This window comes from Moschus berezovskii, chromosome 9, assembly GCF_049115385.1.
Source record: "Moschus berezovskii isolate FMDL1 chromosome 9, NW_MosBer_1.0, whole genome shotgun sequence".
In the NCBI taxonomy this organism is placed as follows: domain Eukaryota; kingdom Metazoa; phylum Chordata; class Mammalia; order Artiodactyla; family Moschidae; genus Moschus; species Moschus berezovskii.
This window is the reverse complement of record NC_142468.1, coordinates 23,806,269-23,828,268: the sequence shown is the minus strand read 5'-3', so window position 1 is coordinate 23,828,268 and position 22,000 is coordinate 23,806,269. Positions and strand designations below refer to the sequence as shown.

At 37.8% G+C, this 22,000-nt stretch overlaps 1 protein-coding gene across 10 annotated transcripts in view; it reads left to right on the top strand.

The window, feature by feature from the left end:
• Positions 1-22,000, top strand: part of RAD51B (RAD51 paralog B) — a 761,238-nt gene that overhangs the window by 14,402 nt on the left and 724,836 nt on the right. For all 10 annotated transcript variants that reach the window (XM_088839521.1, XM_088839518.1, XM_055435705.2 and 7 more), the window contains one exon: positions 16,284-16,420. In XM_088839521.1, the coding sequence (XP_088695647.1) occupies positions 16,284-16,420 (137 nt within the window). The remainder of the gene's footprint in view (positions 1-16,283; positions 16,421-22,000) is intronic.

Below are 22,000 nucleotides of genomic sequence, written 5' to 3'. Positions count from 1 at the left end.
TACTATGAAAGTCAATGTTTGTGACTGTATAATTCAATTGTATTAGAGGATTTATAGTAAGTCATCACCGCAATCCACTTTTAGAACATTTCCATTATCCTAAAACATTCCCTTATGTCCATTTATAGTTAATCCCTACTCCCATTCTCAGCCCTAGGCATCCACTGATCTACTTGGTGTCTCTATAAATTTGCCTTTTCTAAACATTTCATTTAAATGGAATTGTATAATATATAGTCTTTTGTGTTTGTTTTTTTTTACATAGCATGATGTTTTTGAGGTTCATTCATGTTGTAACATGTATTAGAAGGTTGTTCCTTTTAATTGTTGAGTAATATTAATATCACTCCAGCCACAGGACTGGAAAAGGTCGATCCTCATCCCAGTTCTCAAGAAGGGTAGTACTAAATAATGTGCTAACCATCGGACAGTTGCACTCATCTCCCATGCTAGTAAGGTCATGCTTAAAATCTTGCGTGCTGGGCTTCAGCATTATGCGAATCAAGAACTTCCAGATGTCCAAGCTGGGTTTAGAAAGTAAGAGGAACCAGAGATCAAACTGCTAATATTCCCTGGATTATAGAGAAAGCTAGGGAATTCCAGAAAAACATCTACCTCTGTTTCATTGACTACACCAAAGCCTTTGTCTGTGTGGATCATAATAAACTGTGGAAAGCTCTTAAAGAGATGGGACTACCAGACCATCTTACTGGTCTCCTGAGAAACCTGTATGCAGGTCAAGAAGCAACAGTTAGAACCCTATATGCAACAACTGATTGGTTCAAGATTGAGAAAGGAGTACAACAGGGCTGTCTGCTGTCACCCTGTTTGTTTAATCTATATGGTGAGCACATCATGAGAAATGCCAGGCTAGATGAGTTACAAGCTGGAATCAGGAGAAGTGGGAGAAACATCAACAACCTCAGATATGCGGATGATACCACCCTAATGGCAGAAAGCAAAGAGAAACTAAAGAGCCTCTTGATGAGGGTGAAGTAGGAGAGTGAAAAAGCTAACTTAAAACTAAATACTAAAAAAACTAAGATCATGGCATCTGACCTCATTATTTCATGGCAAATAAAGGGGGAAAAGTAGAAGTAGTGACAAATTTGCTCATCTTGGACTCTGAAATCACTCTGGTGACTGTAGCCATGAAATCAGAAGACGTTTGCTTCTTGGCAGGAAAGCTATGACAAACCTAGACAGTGTATTGGGAAGAGAGACACTACTCTGCTGACAAAGGCCCATATGGTCCAGGCTGGGGTCTTCTCAGTGGTCATGTATGGTTGTGAGAGCTGGACCTTTGTAAAGAAGGCAGAGCGCTGAAAAATTGATGCCTTTGAACTGTGGTGCTGGAGAAGACTCTTGAGAGTCCCTTGGACAGCTAGGAGATCAAACCAGATCTTAAGGGAAATCAACCCTGAATACTCGTTGGAAGGACTGATTCTGAAGCTGAAACTCTAGTATTTTGGTCATGTGATATGAACAGCTGACTAATTGGGAAAGTCCCTGATGCTGGGAAAGATGGAGGGCAGAAGAATGTTTCAGAGGATGAGATGACTGGATGGCATCACGGATGCAATGAACATGAACTTAGGCAAACTTTGGGAGATGGTGAGGCACAGAGAGGCCTGGTGAGCTACAGTCCGTGGGGTCGCAAAGAGTCAGACACAACTGGGGGACTGGACAACAACATTAATGTTATTCCTTGGTATGGTTATAACATATTTTGTTTATCCTACTGTTAGTTGATGTTCACTTGGATTGTTTATAGTTTTTTCTATCAGGAATATGACATGTTTTTGTGTGGATATCGGATTTTATTTCTCTTGGGTAGATTCCTAGGAGTGGAATGGCTAGATCATATGATTGGTGTATGTTTAGTTTTTTTAAGCAACTGCCAAATTTGCTTTCTGGAGTGGCTGTGTCATTTTACATTCTCACCTGCAGTGCATGATAGTTTATTTCTCCATATTCTCACCAACACTTACTATTGTTTATCATTTTAATTTTAACTATTCTAGTGAGTGTTAATAGTATTCATTGTGGTTTTAATTTGTGTTTTCCCAGTGACTGATGACAATGAACACTTATTCATGTACTTATAACCATTTGTATGTTTTTTTAGAAATGAAATATCTGTTCCAATCTTTTGCCTGTTTTTAAATTGGTTGTTTTCTTGTTACTGAGTTGTGAGTTCTTTGTATACTCTGGATACAAGTCTTTTAACAGATACATAATTTGCAGTCCTATCTATGGCTTCTCTCCTCATTTTCTTAATGGCAGCTTGTGAAGTTTTAAATTTTGTAGTCTAGTCTGTTGTTTTTTTCGTTTATGCTTGGTGTCAACTCTGAATTTTTTTTGTCTGGCCAGGGACACAAAGATTTTTGCTATGTCTTTTTCTCGAGTTTTCTATTTAGGTTTTGCATACAGTCTATGGTCTATTTTGAGTTATTTTTTCTGTTATCTATTTGGAGCTAATTGATAGAATGATTTGTAGAATATATTCTCTTTTTTATGTTCTGTAATAGTTTGTACATTGTTTCTTGAAAATTTGATATGAGTTTCCTGAAAAAGTGTCTGATCTTAGTATTTTCCCTGTGCGTAAATTAAAGCAATGAAATAAATTCCTTTAATGATTAAAGGACTATTCAGGGTTTTTATTTCTTTTTAAGTAATTTTAGTGAATGATATTTTTAGAGATTTGCCCATTTTTTTAAGTTTTAAAATTTATTGTAAAGTTTTTCATTATATTCTCATCTTTAAATTAAAAAAAAAAAATCTGGTTTTAATGTGTTTCTACCCCCCTCCCTGTTTTCATTTCTACTGTTACTTGTCTTCCCTTTCCCTTCCTTTTAAAAAGACCTGGTCACCAGAGGGAGGATAAAGGGAGGAGGGAAGTGGGAGGGGGGTTCAGGAGGGGGAACTTATGTAAACCCGGGGCGAATTCATGTCAATGTATGGCAAAACCAACCAATATAATATTGTAAAATAATTTGCCTCCAATAAAAAATAAATTAATTACCAAAAAAAAAAAATAAAAAGACCTGGTCAAATGTTTGAGTATTTTATAGTCTTTTTAAAGAACTATGCTTTTAATTTTGGTTCTTTGTTGGTTTTCTATCTTTTCTCTGTCTTCTACTTGAGTGATTTCTGTTAGTTTCTTATCTCTCTCTATCTAATTGTATTTTTCTGGGATTTTTCTCCCCCTCCCTCCAACTTCTTAAATTACACATTTAATTTACAATTTTCAGTTTTTCTTCTTTTTACTCTGAGCTGTTTCATTCTTTTTTTTTTTTTTGGTGATGAATATTTTCATTTTAATTTAGTTCTCATAGTATTTTAAAATTTTCATTGGGATTACTTCTTTCACTCATGATTTTTTGGGGAATTTTTGAGTATCTAAATTATTTAATTAAATTTTCTTTCACATTTTAATTAGATTGCTAGCTTATTTGCATTTTAGTCAAAGAATTTTGTGTGATACTGATTCTTGGAATTTTTCTGAGGCTTGTTTTAAGGATTAACATGTGATTAACTTTTGTAAGTGTCCTAAGTGTGCATGAGAAGAGTGATTATATTCTAACGATTGAGTGTTCTGCTTATGACAGTTAAGCTTGGAATTTGGGTTGTGCAACTCTTCATCTTTGCTGATTTTTTTCTTCAACCCGACCTAATACTAATCCAGAGAAGGCTGTTAAAACAGTCCATTATATCGTTAACGAATTTACTTGTAGTTCTGTTATTTTGAATATTTTGAGCCTATTTGATTATGTTTAAATCAGCAGAATTGTTGTGTATCCTTGAGAACTGACATGTACTATGGTTCTTCTATGTAGGTACTTCTCACTGTTACAGCTTTACTGTTTGTGTGATTAGTTAATGAATGTCTTCCTCATTGGAGAATAAATTCCAAGTGGACAGGAATTGTCTTTTTCTTCTTATTTTTACTTCTCAATATTAGCACACATGGTGGTGGTAGTTTAGTTGTTCAGTAATGTCCGAGTCTTGCAACCCCATCGATTGTAGCCTGCCAGGCTCCTCTGTTTATGAGATTTCCCAGGCAAGAATACTGGAGTGAGTTGCCCTTTTCCTCTCCAATTAGCATGTAAAAGGTACATAGTAAATATTAACTGAATGAATGAATTTGTTTTATTTATTTATTTTTAAGCACTTATTTACTCTAATGTTTTGGTTCCTGCTACCTCTCCTCCACTCTCAGACTGTTTGGTCTTGGAATAAGCCAAACTTCAGTAACTTTTAATGTTACTGCTCTTCCACAGTACGGTATTTATTTTTATTTGTATGCCATTTGTTTTTTTCAAATTATCAAAATATCAAATATTTAAGAAATATGATTTTTCTACCTAATTGATTTCTTTATTAATAAACATCAGTGATTATTTTAGGAGTTTTTTCCTCGTAAGTTTTAAAGTCGTTCCTCTCTGATTCTATATCTACAGACGTATAGAACTGTGTTGAACTGCTGTTTAACAAACCATTCCAAAACTTAGTGGGTAAACACATCAATAAATGTTTATTATCTCACACAGTTTCTGAGTCAGGAATTCAGAAGCAGCTTAGCTGGCTGTTTTCAGTTCTGGTCTCTCAGGAGATTACAATCAAGATGTTGGCTGAGGCTGCCATCATCTGAAAACTTGCCTGGAGGTGGGGAAGATGCCTCCAAAGCAGCTCCCTGACCTGTAGAACTGTGAGATAATAAACAGGATTGTTTTAAAGCTACTAGTTTGTGGTCAATTGTTACATAGCAATAGAGAGCTCATGCAGATCTCAGAGGAGATGTCTAACTAGTTGTGTTGCTCGACCTTTGTTTCTGGTGAAAAGTTCAAACCTAGCATCCCAGATATCAGGTAGAAGTTAGATCTGGTGAAGATAAGAAGTAAGGCATCTAGCTGAATAAACTTCGACCAGGCCTAGGGATGACTTGAGGGAGGAAAAATAAATCTGGAAACATTCTACTGTCACTTTTATAGCTGTTCTTTCCTGACTCTGACTTCAAAACACCCTAATTTATTTATCATCAGTTTTGATTTATGTGAACTGCCCTGAATCTGTGTACGTTCAGCTACAGTACCAAGATTAAAAGTGGAATTAGAGAATTGCTACTCATGCCAAAGGAAGAAGCAGCAGAGGAGAAATCAAAGGGAAAGCAACTGTGCTGAATCTCTAATGGGAGTGAGCTACAGGGCTTTGTCTCATTCCCAGAGAACATCAAATCCCTTACTTATGGCATGTATAAGCAGATGATTCTACATCTATTATGACAGTATTGGTAGGGAAGATATGTTTGAAGTTTAAACTTTAAATATTTATGTTATGTGGAGATCAGACCGTGTAATGGTAGCCTTCTCATATGAGGTAATATAGATCAGATTAGTGTTTCTCAATCTTTGTTCATTACCACCCCTTAAGGAGCTTTTTAGTTATTTTTCCCCCCAATAACACTTCCACCCCCACCCAAGATTTTAATCGTTGCTGGTGAATTTAAGGTTCTTGCTTAGTCATGAAAGAATTTAGAGACAAAATGATAGATAAGAAGTGGCTTTATTTAGAGAGAAACACACTCCAGAGAGTGTGAACCATCTCAGAAAGAGAGAGCAAGAGAGCCTTGAAACGTGATGTGGGTAGTTTTTATGGGCTGGATAATTTCATAGGCTAATGAGTTGGGGATTATTCCAATTATTTTGTGGAAGGGGCGGGGGTTTCCAGGGATTGGGCCACCACCCACTTTTTGACCTTCTATGGTTGGCCTCAGAGCTGTTATGGTGCTGGTGGGTGTGTCATTTAGCATGTTATTTTACCAGGAGGAGAAGGGGATGACAGAGGATGAGATGGTTGGATGGCATCACTGATTTGATGGATATGAGCTTGAGCAAGCTCCAAGAGTTGGTGATAGACAGGGAAGTCTGGTGTGCTGCAGTCCGTGGGGTCGCAAAGAGTGGGACACGACTGAGTGACTTAACTGATATTATCATGAGCACATAATGAAACTCAAGGTCTGCTGGAGGTTGGCTCGTCTACCATCTTGGACCTAGTTAGTTCTAACCAGTCTTTGTCATGTCCTGTCATTCTTTAAAAGGTCGTGACCTGCCCTCTTCCCTCCTGTTTCATGTAGATATACTATATATCTGTTTATGTACTGTATGTAGATCTGTGCTTTATATGGAAAAGAGAGTAACATCTTTCTTCTGTGATCAAAACCAAGTTTTGCCCTTGAGGTCACTGTCACCCCTGCTGAGAATGCATGATAAAGATGCTGATATAATTAGGTAAAATTAAAAGTTGTATTTAAAGGGCTCATTAAAAAAAGGTATTTTCATATTGCAATCCAGAGATTACAGGAATAGAAAACTGGTCCAAACTCATGTCAATGAAAAGAGATATGGTTGGTTGGAGAGTACCTCTGGACGGGTAAGCCTGTGAAGCACCGCCAAATCTTTATAACATTTAAGAAAAATGATTATACCCAGTTCCTTGCTCTAAATAATGAGAAACAATGTGGCACATGTCTACATTATTTGTGTTTCCTGAGTCGTTTACATGGTTTGTTCATGATTTAAGGAGACCAGGTATCCTCGAAGGGGGCAGTTTTGCTTTGGAGGTGACCACTCTTCTGTCCCAAAAAGGTAGAGGCAGAATGCCAGACTCCTCTTTTGGCTTCCTTATCTTTGCTTAGAACAGTTCTGCTTGTTTCTTGTTGACTGGGTGGGCTGTCTAAGATTACAGGAGACAGTAAGTCAAGGCTTGTAAATTCAAGTGTCCACAAAGGTCTTGGCATGTATAGAAATGCATAAACAATGAAATATAAAACATACATACTTTATCAGTATAATTTTGGCTGCTTATTCTGCTTACAACAGCAGCAGACAGTCATTTTTCTTGCTCAGGGGTCTGCAGGTCTGTCAGGGTGGGTCTCATCTCTTTTTCAAGCTGCAGTCAGGTTCTGGTCTGTTCCACGTGCAGCAGCAGCAGTAGGAAAACTCGGGAGAGATTTCTGATCTGCATTCCTGGAACATCATCTGCTGACAAGATTTGTTTCTCCTGCCCTGTGTTTTGAAAGGCAAGATAACCAGGCCTCTGTCCTAAGACAGGAGTTTAGCATATGTGGTTGATTGAATCATTGTTCCTAATTCTTCACTCATTTCCTGATTTAGAAATGAGTATCTTTCTCCATAAAGGTTTCATAGAGTTTTTTATATGGCACATATTATATGATTGTTAAATTTCTTTTTAAGTTTTATTTTTAAAATTTATGAAGGATAATTGCTTTACAGAATTTTGTTGTTTTCTGTCAACATCAACATGAATCAGCCATAGGTATACATATGTCCCCTCCCTCTTGAACCTCCCATCCCACCCATCAAGGTTGATTCAGAGCCCCTGTTTGAGTTCCCTGAGTCATACAGCAAATTCCCATTGGCTATCTATTTTACACATGGTAATGTTTTGACACTTTTTTTTTTTAATGTGACTCATGGGGTACTTGTCATTTTCATGTCCTCTTGTTTTCTTTTTCTACTCTGTTACCCTGCCTTCTTTTTTTCTCTTACCTTTCCATTTACTTTAAAAACAGCAGTTGTCAGTATGGAGTAAGAGAGCGTTGTGGAGAGAATTTAAAGTATAAAAGCTTCTACTTGTTGATATAAAATAACTTTAAAGATGAAAGTTTCTTTCACAAGGCAAACAGCTGCCTGACTGTTCTGAGATAGTTTGCTTTTTGTTTGCTTTGGGATTCAAAGAGTGATTTTAAGAAAGAATTCTTTAGGTTTGAAAACCTAATTGTATTTCTACATAATCGTAGAGCACATGCAGACAGGTAGTTGGATGCTGGGGAAGGAGGCCATTAAACAGATGATGTAACGTTTCCACATGCTCATTTCTCAGATCAGATCCAGGCAGTCCTTATATTTTCTCTGCAAAATATTGGCTTGGTGGATTGCCCCATCCTCTTGACCCCATCTTGAATGTGGGGGAGAGTTACTTGGTAAGATTCTAGGTCCTACTAGGTCTGGGTTTCACATTCATCTCTGCTACTTGTTCTTTTTTGAGACTAAAATGACTAGGCTTCATTTTCACTTCAGTACAGTTAAACTGGGCTTCTCAGATGGATCAGTGGTAAAGAATCTGCCTGCCAACGCAGCAGATACAGGAGTCTTTGGTTCGATTTCTGGGAGGGAAGATCCCCTGAAAGAGGAAATGGCAACCCACCCCGGTATACTTGCCTGAAGAATCCCATGGACAGAGGAGCCTGGCGGGCTCCAGTTCACAGGGTCGCAAAGAGTCAGACATGACTGAGCACACATGCACACACAATTAGACTTTCTTGGTAATAATTCTTTCCCCTTTAAAGCAATTGCTAATATTTGCTTCTTTATTGATATTCTAGTGATCTTCACTACTGGATGTTTCCTTTCTGTTCTTTTACATTTCTCAGGGAGGACTGTTGAAACTCAGGCTCTAACTATATGAAACTAATCGTATTTTACCAGTGTCTTCTGTGTGTAAATGCTGTATTCACTCGGAGTTTCCAAGAAGCAATCACTTAGACTATTCTGGTTTGGCATGTTCGCTCTTTCTAACCACCATTGGAGCTGAACCTGGGAACTAAACACAATTTGAAATTTTGTGGTTTGGCTGCTAGAAGTCAGAGCTAAACTATCTGAAGCTAAAAATTATTAATGTTGAAATGTTTTAACCCACTAAGTAAACTTGAAAAAATAATGAAATTTAATGCTAGCCAACCTTTAAAAATTGCATACAGCATATTTTTTGAGGCTAGAAAGAGAGGAAAAATATATGAAAAGGATCTGAGGTTGCTAAAGAATTAGAAATTATTTATTTTAGTTTACATAAAGAAAATGCTAATATTCAAATTTAAAAGCAAAGTAAAGCAAACATAGAAAACCAAATGAACCCCAAAATCTTATGTTATTCATGTGATGTTCTACTTTTCTCAAGACTGTACTGAATCAGTTCATAAAAATAATGAAGCAGGTAAAATGCCAGTTGCACTCATTTAACTTTCAGAGTTTTTAAAAACATGTTTTCTTTGAAAATGGAATGATAAGATACTACCTTACATTTTCATGGTATTTTATACTTTACTAAGTATTTTCACATATAACATCTTAAAAAATGTTTTTAAGTTGAGGGCTTGCTTCACCTTTCCACTAAATATTAAAAGTATTTCATAGGTTTAAGCTCATTAAACCTCAGAACGTATCTAAAGATCTAATTAAATCTTTCAGTTCAGTTCAGTTGCTCAGTCATGTCTGATTCTTTGCGACCCCATGACGCAGCACGCCAAGTCTCCCTGTCCATCACCAACTCCCGGAGTCCACCCAAACCCACATCCATTGAGTCGGTGATGCCATCCAACCATCTCATCCTCTGTCGTCCCCTTCTCCTCCTACCCTCAATCTTTCCCAGCATCAGGGTCTTTTCAAGTGAGTCAGCTCTTTGCATCAGGTGGCCCAAGTATTGGAGTTTCAGCTTCAGCATCAGTCCTTCCAATGAACACCCAGGACTGATCTCCTTTAGGATGGACTCATTGGATCTCCTTGCAATCCAAGGGACTCTCAAGGGTCTTCTCCAACACCACAGTTCAAAAGCATCAGTTCTTCTGTGCTCAGCTTTCTTTATAGTCCAACTCTCACATCCATACATGACCACTGGAAAAACCATAGTCTTGACTAGACGGACCTTTGTTGACAAAGTGATGTCTTTGCTTTTTAAAATGCTGTCTAGGTTGGTCATAATTTTCCTTCCAAGGAGTAAGTGTCTTTTAATTTCATGGCTGAAGTCACCGTCTGCAGTGATTTTGGAGCCCAGAGAAATAAAGTCAGCGACTGTTTCCACTGTTTCCTCGTCTATTTGCCATGAAGTGATGGGACCAGATGCCGTGATCTTAGTTTTCTGAATGTTGAGCTTTAAGCCAACTTTTTCTTTCTCCTCTTTCATGTTCATCAAGATGCTTTTGAGTTCCTCTTCACTTTCTGCCATAAGGGTGGTGTCATCTGCATATCTGAGGTTATTGATATTTCTCCCAGCAATCTTGATTCCAGCTTGTGCTTCATCCAGCCCAGCATTTCTCATGATGTACTCTGCATATAAGTTAAATAAGCAGGGTGACAATAAACAGCCTTGTGTATGTCTTTAGGACATATCTAAAACTGGATAGGTAGATAGTATATATTGAAAGGAAGTCCTTTGTTCCTCTATTGATTAACACTCTGAAGAGCTATCATTTTTCACTTCAGAATCCACTTTCAACTTTACTTATGAATATTTCCTTTGCTCTGATATCTGGTGGTTAATTTGATCCATATTGTCTTTGATGATGATAAAAAAGTCAATGAAATGTGTTTTGGGCTCTTCCAAACTGCCAGTCCCCAAAGGAGAGTATGTAGCATGGCCCATTAGGTTATGGGAAGAAAATACTAGAATTTTTATTGGTGTTACATGAAATAAACCTTCAGTTCAGTTCAGTCGCTCAGTTGTGTCCGACTCTCTGCGACCCCATGAATCACAGCACGCCAGGCCTCCCTGTCCATCACCAGCTCCCAGAGTTCACTCAAACTCACGTCCACAGAGTCGGTGATGCCATCCAGCCATCTCATTCTCTGTCGTCCCCTTCTCCTCCCTCCCCCAACCTTTCCCAGCATCAGAGTCTTTTCCAGTGAGTCAACTCGTCGCATGAGGTGGCCAAAGTATTGCAGTTTCAGCTTCAGCATCAGTCCCTCCAATGAACACCCAGGATTGATCTCCTTTAGAATGGACTGGTTGGATCTCCTTGCAGTACATGCTTAATTGACATTTAATACATGGCATCCTCACTTGATCCCTATGTTATACTGTCATGTGTCAGGTAATAGTCCACGAGGAAAGGGTACAGAAGGTTGACAGAGACACCTTGTTTACATCTTTATTTTCAGCATATTGGGGTAGATTATAGTCCTACATGTTGGGCTTCCCTGGTGGCTCAGATGGTAAAGCGTCTGCCCGCAATGCGGGAGACCTGGGTTCGACCCTGGGTCAGGAAGATCCCCTACAGAAGGAAATGGCAACCCACTCCAGTACTCTTTCCTAGAAAATTCCATGGATGGAGGAGCCTGGTGGGCTACAGTCCATGGGGTCGCAAAGAGTCGGACACGACTGAGTGACTTCACTCACTTATAGTTCTACATGGGCCTAGTTAGGTCAATTTATGGATTTAACTAAATCAGATCTCACAAAACAGACAAATGGCATAAAAAAATTCCTGCAAAAAAACTGTATATTGAAGGCAATACTAATAATGTGAGTAGAAACGAACCACATGTATGTAAAAGTCAGAGCTGATAACTCTCCTACTACTGATAACTCTCCTATTAATGAAGTAAAAATCAGTGACAATCTAATCTCATTTGTAAAGACATTCCCAAAATTTGGAATTAGAAAACAATTTGATATATGGAATTATCTCCATTATTGTTAATAATAAAACTTTCTCTGTTATTTTGTTCTTTGAAATAGTGATAGTAGGAAACCATTGTTACGAAACATACATCACAGAAAGACAGACATTCAAAAGTTTTTCAGTTTAAGGTCATGCGACACATATTGAGTATCTGAAAAACTTCACTAAAATTAATGTTAGATATTTAAAAGCCTCTTGGGTTTTCTTAATAACAAAAGACCAAATGCAATACATTTTTAATAACATTAGGTACACCCTTCAATGAACGTGGGTTTAGGTGGACTCTGGGAGTTGGTGATGGACAGGGAGGCCTGGTGTACTGTGGTTCATGGGGTCGCAAAGAGTCAAACACGACTGAGCGACTGAACTGAACTGAACTGTTCTTTTGTTAAAGTAAAATGGATGACATAAGACAGGGGAAGCAACATGGCAATAACTTACATAGATTCTTTTAGGAATAAATACTTTCAGCTGGAAATCATTGCCAATGATGTGAAGCATTAAGAATTAAAGCAAATTATTCATTGAGGAAAGATGCTAGACAGTTAACGTACAGAAGTTTCTAATAAGCCCCAGATTATCTTCTTAGCTAGATTCTGTTTCAGTAATGAGATACATGAACTAAATTATTTTAAGCCACAAAAGTGAAGCTATATCAAGGAAGATACATTCTCAAATGACTTCTTAAATATAAAACAATGTTTATGAGGGAATTTCTTGGCAGTAATATTCTTGTGCTGACCTGATAGGGGTTCTGATTGCTTACATATATATACATTTGCCGCTGTTGCTGCTAAGTCGCTTCAGTCATGTCCGACTATGTGCAACCCCATAGATGGCAGCCCACCAGGCCCCACCGTCCCTGGGATTCTCCAGGCAAGAACACTGGAGTGGGTTGCCATTTCCTTCTCCAATGCATGAAAGTGAAAAGTGAAAGTGAAGTCGCTCAGTCATGTCCGACTAGTAGCGACCCCATGGACTGCAGCCTACCAGGCTCCTCTGTCCATGGGATTTTTCAGGCAAGAGTACTGGAGTGGGGAGCCATTGCCTTCTCCGATATACATTTGCTACAGTTCATTAAATTTTCACTCAAGATCTGGGCATTTCATTGTGTGGAAAATTTACCTTAAAAGAAAAAAGAATCATACTTATTAAACTCAGGTTAATGATACACACATCAAACTTTTAGGGGAAAGTATATTTATGTCTCTGACTTACTTTGAAATACATTTAAAAACATCTAAGATGGACTGATGAATGAATGGATTGATGGATAGTCTAGTGTATTAGCAGACTGTACAATAGTATATGTATATGTATATATCGGAGAAGGCAGTGTCAAGCCACTCCAGTACTATTGCCTAGAAAATCCCATGGATGGAGGAGCCTGGTAGGCTGCAGTCCATGGGGTCGCTAAGGGTCGGACACGACTGAGCGACTTCACTTTTCACTTTCACACATTGGAGAAGTAAATGGCAACCCACTCCAGTGTTCTTGCCGGGAGAATCCCAGGGACGGGGGAGCCTGGTGGGCTTCCGTCTATGGGGTCACACAGAGTCGGACACGACTGAAGTGACTTAGCAGCAGCAGCAGCAGCGGTCGTGTCCCAACTCTTTTTGACCCCATAGACTGTAGCCCTTCAGGCTCCTCTGTCCATGGGATTTCCCAGGCAAGAATACTGGGGTGGGTTGCCATTTCCTTCTCCAGGAGATGTTCCTGACCTAGTGGTCGAACCTGCGTCTCCTGCATTGGCAGTCATGTTCTTTACCAGCTGAGCAACAGGGGAAGTCTAGTACAATAGTATAATAGTAATAAAATGGCAGTTGCAGAGTCTAGGTTGATGAGTATATGGATGTTATTTGTAAAATTCTTTGCATTTTTTCTGGTACATCATCCTTAGTCTGTAGTAACACAGAAGTTGATGTCATATGTGTGGAAGAATGCTTCAGGATGGTACAATTTTTATAAAAACCTGACTAGTTTTTATTGACAATTATAGTACTCTGCACGATGAGGAGTGATCATAAAAATCATTTAAATCACAAGAGCTTCTTTGGTTATCTCACAGCAAAGATTGTAAAAAACTGTTGAATTTAAAAATGGGTGAAACTTTTTTAAAATGAAAAGATATGTCAAATTTGTTGATCCTTTTTGTAAAACAAGTGACTGTGTAACTTGCTGCCTAGCAGATTGCAAATCAAGCAATCAGCCAACCAATGGAACACTCGTATTCCATCCCTTCGAAGTAAAGGTGATACTTTTACAGTGAGTGAGAAAGTAACTCCTTATTAAATGACAGAGATCAAAATACAGAACATACTCAAATTTCTGCTTGGAAATGTTTTATGATGTGGTTTTTGTCTTTAAAAATATACATATCTTGTGAAAAAACTCTAACAATATTTTCTAAACTGTTAAGAAGTCTTCCAAATAGTTTCATTTGATTTTGAAATCAATTTTTAAAAATGTTAAAGTACAATACATCTTGATTGGTTTGCAAGAATAATCAATTGACCTGAGGGAAGATGAACATTTATTAGCCAAAGTTGAACAATAGCTTTTGCAATTTTCCTTTCTCAACTACAGAGACATTGGAATTGAGTACTACAATAAGCAGAACTTAGGAACTGTTTCAGCTGCTGGCTTACAAAATATTTAAATCAGTATTTTAAAAACAATGTACATAATTTCATTTATTTTTATTGTTTATTAGATTGAAAAGATCTGTACAACTAATATAAAATATGAGTATTCTTTATGTTTCTAGATATTACTACTTTGTCACTTACATGTATCACAAATATCACCTTCAAACTTATAAGTCATCTTTTTACTTTCTTTATGGCATATTTTTATCAAAAAAAGTTCTTAATTAAAGCTATGAAACTATTGATTTGTATTTTAAATGAAAAAATATATGAAACTTTTTAAATGCTTGTAATCTTTTATTTTTAATCTCTGTGTATTTTTTTACTGTCCATAATGTATTAGTAAAAAAATAGTTTATATATAATACATATGCATATACTGGAGGATTGTAATAAAATTTTGTTTGTGTTTGGTTTTTTTTGGTGTGTTTGTTGGCGTATGTAATCAAAGAATTTTGGAGTTTCACTGATCACTCATGATCTGGCACACTGTTATTGCTAGCAGCAATTATTTACACTAAAAGTTTAAATCATTGTTTTAGAGATTATAAGTCAACACATGGTTTCTAGCTTGTGATCCTTTGTTTTTTTCAACGTTAAACTTTGAAAAATGAAGTTTACCTTTAGTCTAAGTTCTAAAAGTAGTTCTCAAATGTGGAGCAGCATCAGTGTCAACTTACTAGAAATATAAATTTTCAGGTCCCATTCCAGACCTATTGCTAACCAGAAATGCTGTTAATGAGCTTGCCTGGTGAGTTTAAGCTCAGTCACATTTGAGAACCACTGGCCTAGATGATTTAGACTCCTGTGTCATCACTTCTTATTTTTTCCTGCTTCCTGGTATATCTGAGACAGTGTCTTCAGATCTGGTGTGTCTCAGTTTAGCTCAGAGTTCTGTTCGTCTCTATCTCAGATTTTCTTCTCTCCTCCTTTTCTCCTTTTTCTTTTCCCTTCTTCCTATTGTGAAAAATTATTCATTAGTGCTATTCTCACAAAAGGGATGGTGTTTTGGTTCTGAAAATTTGGATGCCATAGCCAGTATGCCAAACAGTATGTTTAAAGGGGCTATTTTAAATATTTCAAAATAATTTTTGTTAACTACTTCCTGTTGGACTCAAATATGCCTTGATTAATGCCCTGTTCTTTTCCATCTATGCCCTCTTGTTTTCAGATTTTATAGTCTCAAAATAGCTTTCCAACAACTAAACTTTTAAAATATACACTTCGAAGTATGAATCACCTAGATTTAGCAGTTGCTGAATTTTGTTTCATTTGCTTTATCTCTCTTCTACACACACACAGACACTTTTTTCCTTTGCTGAACTATTTAAAATTGTATGCATCAATACCTTTTACTCTTAAATACTTTATTAATACTAATAATAAAGATCAAAGTACCTTTAGGTGGGACTAATATAAAATTGTTTTTAAAGGCCAATTCATGACAAATGCTAGACCAATTATTAAAGCCTCTTAAATATTTTCAGAGCTTTCTATAAATGTCTTATTGAGAAAAAATATAGAACTTCAAGTTGTGAGTATATCAATGAATCCTTAAGCCTTTCTCAGCCAAAGTTTTTCATCTGAACTTTGCACAACACAGGGATGATTTTGGTGACTGTTTTCTCATTTCTCCCAAGGATGGTCCATAACTAGGACCAATCCAGATGCACAAGGGAGAAGTTCTTTTATTATATATATAGTGAAAGTGAAAGTCACTCAGTCATGTCCGACTCTTTGCGACCCCATGGACTGTACAGTCCATGGAATTCTCCAGGCCAGAATACGGGAATGGGCAGCCTTTCCCTTCTTCAGGGGATCTTCCCAACCCAGGGGTCAAACCCAAGTCTCCCGCATTGCAGGCGAATTCTTTACCAGCTGAGCCACAAGGGAAGCCCAAGAATACTGGAGTGGGTAGCCTATCCCTTCTCCAGCAGATCTGCCCAACCCAGGAATCGGACCAGGGTGTCCTGTATTGCAGGCGGATTCTTTACCAACTGAGCTATCAGGGAACCCTTATATATATAAGGATGTATTAACAGTGTTCCCTTTGGGAACCCAGGTTAGTTGAACTGTGGCAATTTCTTAAAAGGGTTTTGCTTTGACTAGATTGTAATGTTTATACAAATAATATTTTTTTCTTCTTATTTTTATAGATTACAGGTCCCCCAGGTTGTGGAAAAACTCAGTTTTGTATAATGATGAGCATTTTGGCTACATTACCTACCAACATGGGAGGATTAGAAGGAGCTGTTGTGTACATTGACACAGAGTCAGCATTTAGTGCTGAAAGGTAGGAGATTTTATTTTCTATTATAATGCTTTATTTTTGTAACATTCAGCATAAAATATTTACAAACAGATTAATATTTACTTTTGAGAATATAGAGTATTGTTAATACACAGGAAGCATATTCTTTTTTTTTCAAACTTTAAACTTTTTGTTTTAATTTGATGTATAGCCGATTAACAATGTTGTGGTAGTTTCAGGCGAATATTAAAGGGACTCAGACATACTTATACATGTATCCATACTCCCTCAAGCTGCGCTCCCATCTAGGCTGGCACATAACATTGAGAAGAGTTCACTGTGCTATACAGAGGTCTTAACCTTCCTAAAGCCCCTAACTCTCCAGGAAACATTTTCTTTTTGTCTTTTCTATCCCTTTATTATGGTTTAAAGGGAGTTTTTGGATAAGCTGTGTTTTTCAAAAGTCAGAAACAAGTTTAAGAGACAGGGAGAAATGTAAGTAGAAGATGGAGAAGAAGGAAAATTAATAAGAAAGACAAAAGGTAAACTGCTTTGTAAGTAATTTCTAGTTGGAAGTAAAATATTTGTGAATGAAAAAAATTGCAATTTTCAAAACATTTTTTATTGAACATTATTTTACTTTAATCTTTGAAATAATGTGGTATTAAATGCAGGAAACACTGATAGTAAGTATATGCATGCTTAGAAAGAAAATATTTTCTTAGTTTGGCTAGGACCTTTGTTTTAACATTCTTTGAGAAAGGCATTCAGTCATTTATGTAGTTCTGATAATCTGAAGATAAGTCTGGTTTCCTCTTCTGCTACTCTGATAGACATTCATAGACAAGAGTGCTTTAAACATCTGGAGACTGATTCAATTCTGTTTTCTTAGCCAAGGTGTAGTATAGGTATAGTTCTTTGAGTCTTTCTCTAATTGTGTCACAATGAATCTTCCTTATTTTTCTCTAAGAGTACTACAAAGATCAAAGTGTATTACCCGACCAGGTAAATTCCAAATGGAGTATTTTGCCTCGAGCTTATTTGCTTTGTTCTACACTTCTGGATAATCTATTCTTCCTAAGTATATACCACTGGTTTGTCAGCTGTGTGTGTTATATCTTTGTATCTTCACAGCTGAATCCTACAAGTGGCACATACTGACTACTCAGAAAATGTTTGATAAATGAGGGAATTGACGAGTGTTACTCTCAGATCATGGAATCCAGATACCATTTCCTACAGAAAGGAACAAGGGTTCCATAGAGGAATGGCCAATTCTAGTTATGGAGCATAAAGTTTTTGTTTTTTAGTAAGAGGCAAGGATTTATTTGATCTGAAGTGAAATCAGAGTATTAGGAGGTTTATAAGTTGAATCTGAAACATCAGATATCAAGAGAGCTATCAAAGACTACTTACAGGAGTATCAGAAGGACTTAAGAGTCAACCTGAGGAGCTCGCACTAGCCAAAGATGAAACAAATTGATTACCAATGGAACAATAATAGAAGTAGACTAAGACACATAAAATATATTTAAATTCATGAGTCTGTTATTTTAAGAATGAAAAGCAACAATTGATCACCCTTGGAGAATTCTGGAGATGCAACTTATTATTTTGAAAATGGGTTTTTATAAAAAAGGAAATTAAGCATTATTCTGTTTTCTATATAAATATTACTAAGTAGCAAATATGTCTTTTTTGTAGACAATAAATGAAGAAGAAATAATAGAATATCACCAAATTATAAACCCTAAAAATCTAATGGTTCTAGGCACTGAATATTGTTATATAATAAATATATATTTTGAAGCCATCCTGGTTCCTGTCAAAAGAACTTCTAAAACTTTTGGAATTTCCTGAGTGATAGAAGTGAGAGAAGCATCATTTGTATTCATAATTACCCCCTTTCCAACCTCAGGTGACGAGTTGACTCACTGGAAAAGACTCTGATGCTGGGAAGGATTGGGGGCGGGAGGAGAAGGGGACGACAGAGCATGAGATGGCTGGATGGCATCACCGATTCGATGGACATGAGTTTGAGTGAACTCCGGGAGTTGGTGATGGACAGGGAGGCCTGGTGTGCTGTGATTCATGGGGTCACAAAGAGTCAGACACGACTGAGCGACTGAACTGAACTGAACCATACTTGATTTATGCTAATGAGATGACTCTTGATGGCCCTCTAGATTGCATCTAAATGGAACTGATTGCCAGAGGAAGCTTCATGTGATTATAGGTTTGAACTTTCAGCCCTACCTCCCCAGTCTCTGAGCAGGGGAGAAGGACTAGAATTGGATCAATCAGTATTTCTATCATGCCCATGTAATGGAATCTTCCAAAACCCTCTAATTGATAGAGTTTGAAGAGCTTCTGGGTTGGTGAACCGGTTGAGGTGTTGGGGGCAGGTATTGCTCTCATTTTATTGCTGGCTGGTCTGAGGTAACAGAGGTCTGGGACTTGTGATTGATGACTGAGTTTGGGGCAGTCTTGTGAGTCTGAGCTTTTAATCTGTGGGGTCTGAGTTAACTCCTAGTAGTTAGTGTTAGAATTGAACTGACTTGTAGGACACACAGTTAGTGTCTATAGGGAATTGGAAAATTGCTTAGTATAGAAAACCTACAGATTTGGTGTTAGAAGTGTGAATAAAAACGGTTCATAAACAGAAAAGCATGCTAACGTCACAAAAAGGCAACCAGCCATTGTGGTACTTCCTGATGGAAGAATAATCAAATCAGAAAGTGATCAAGGTTTCAGATCCAATGACCAGTTTACAGGGGCTTCCAGGTGGCGGTGGTGGTAAAGAACCCAATGCAGAAGACGTAAGAGATGTGGGTTCGATCCTTGGGTTGGGAAGATCCCCTAGAGAAAGAAATGGCAACCCACTCCAGTATTCTTCCTGGAGAATGCCTTGGACAGAGGAGCCTTGTGGGCAATAGTCCATAGGGTCACAAAGAGTTGGACACTGCTGAAGTGACTTCAGTCACTTAATAATGTTTCCTAACTCGCAGGGAACTTATGAAGGTCATTTGAAGACAAGGATTGAAATTTATATTGTTTTTACTTTTCTAGTCTATTCTTCACAAGGCTTGAAAAGTGCGATCATCTAGTGCTAGGGTCAGATTGAATCAAAGGTCCCAGTGCTCTTCTGTATAGATGTCAGACTTGTGTTCTTGTAGTGCCTTCTGGAGTTGGACATAGGGGGTTACAGGGTGGCACCAGCTCTGTCCTGCTTGGTCAACGTTTCATTTGTGCTATTACAAGACTGTTTGATCCCTATTTGGTGTTGCTGGGAAGGGTAGGTCAGGAAAGCTTTCTCCTGCAAGCAGTTGAATACCCAGAGAATAGTGGCTTAAACAAGAGGTTTATTTTTTCCCTCATAGCAGGAAGACCTGAGTTGCTGGCAGTGGTTCTGCTTCTCAGTGGTGGTAGAGACCTAGGGCTGGTACATTTTCGGCATTATATCCATTCTGTTTTCAAGTCAGTGAGATGAGAAAGAGCTCATTATATCTTAATCAGGAAAGTATACTTTTCAGAATAGCTGCCTCTTCTCTGCTGATTTTCGTTTCATGCTTTGGACTCCTTCTCCAGATTCTCAGTTGGTCACCCTTCCTTGCAAAAGAGGAGGGAAAAATCAGGGGAGAAATATTTGTAACAAGCCTGATGGGGCTGGTTAACATTACTGCCTGAGTGAAATTGAGGTTCCCACATTGCAGGGAAAAAGTGGAAATGGATATTGGTGGGTAATTAACAGTGTCTGCCACAGCTGGGATAGTTTATGGACTTGGAAAAGAGATAAAGCAGGAAAAATAAGACTGAAAAAGGAATATTTTTAGCTTTCTGTATGTCTCTATATGGAGCACTCTCTCCATTTTGTGTTTACAAACAACCGGTTGAAAAAAGGCAAATGAGAAAGAAAACTGAAGGATTAATATGATGGAAGATTAAAGGATTCACATCTAGAGAATTTAGGGTAAGTGGAAAATATTTTCTATCAATAAATTGCTGAATATCTTTTTATCAAGAAGGAGGAGGAAGACAGTAAATAGAAAGAAAAATAATAAATAAAAGTAAAAAGTTTGAAATTTATTTAAAAAAAAGAAACCCTTGTGGGTGATGTACTTAAAAGCACTTTGGAATTAATTGGAATGATTGGTTGGTTATATATTTTTTTACAACAGTGCACTAGCTAGCTTATTTTTATATGACTTTGAGCAGTATGTTAATCATACATGTTCGTCACAGACTGCAATTGTATTTCCATACTGTTAATAATTAGATAATAGTATGAAAGTGAAAGTCACTCAGTTGCAACTGACTCTTTGCAACCCCATGGAGTATGCAGTCCGAGGAATTCTCCAGGCCAGAATACTGGACTGGGTAGCCTTTCCCTTCTCAAGTGAATCTTCCCGACCCAGGAATTGAACCGGTATCTCCTGCATTGCAGGTGGATTCTTTACCAACTGAGCTGTCAGGGAAGCCCAGATAATAGTACAGTCTGGTGCTAAACCCTCAGGTACTTAGGGGCTGCCTTGGGGAGAAGGGAATGCCAAACAGGCAGAATTCTGAATCCCCTTCTTCTGATTGTTTCAGGAAAAGTCTGTTTTTATTTGTTTTACCTATTGGATTTCTGATTAGGGTCTGATATAGTTTTAGATACTATATGCTGTACACACCTTGAGAATATGGATAAATAGATTAGTGACCTGTCTATGGAAATTTTGGCAGCCATGAAAATTCCAGTATACATGAATTGAATAAATACTGTATTGTTCCTATTGGGGATAATTAGAAAAAAAGATGGAGCTGGAGGTTAAGAATAAAAAAGGAAGGTAATATGAATGTAAGTAGTAATAGTGATTTTCGAAATAAAGCTTTGTGAGAAATAAAATGGATAAAGGAAAATAAACCCAGGTCTTAGAACTGCAAGTGGATCTGTGTGTGAGAAAGGTTGAAGGATCTGGGGAAGCTGGAGCTGGGACTCAGGGCCCTGGAAGGTGGCGACTTGGGGAGGAGGGATATAGAACTGGAGCTATAAGAGGCGGAAGTGGACATTCCTGACTTGTTATGAAATCAGAAGAGCTTGAAAACCAAAAAGAAAGATGTAGTGCAATAGGGGAGGAAGACAATCAAGTAATCACAAAAATGTAACATTATAACTATTATAGCTAAGTATACAAAGGAGAGGTATATGTTGTGTTGGTACCATGTGGAAGCAATGGCCAAGCTTAGATCTGAAGGAAGTTTTCTACTTAGGGTGCAAGTCGTTTCTGAGGGTACCAGGTACTCTACCATTCAGTTCAGTTCAGTTGCTCAGTCGTGTCTGACTCTTTGCGACCCCATGAATCACAGCACGCCAGGCCTGCCTGTCCATCACCAAATCCTGGAGTTCTCTCAAACTCATGTCCATCAAGTCGGTGATGCCATCCAGCCATCTCATTCTCTGTCGTCCCCTTCTCCTCCTGCCCCCAATCCCTCCTAGCATCAGACTCTTTTCCAGTGAGTCAACTCGTCGCATGAGGTGGCCAAAGTATTGGAGTTTCAGCTTTAGCATCAGTCCTTCCAATGAACACCCAGGATTGATCTCCTTTAGAATGGACTGGTTTGATCTCCTTGCAGTCCAAG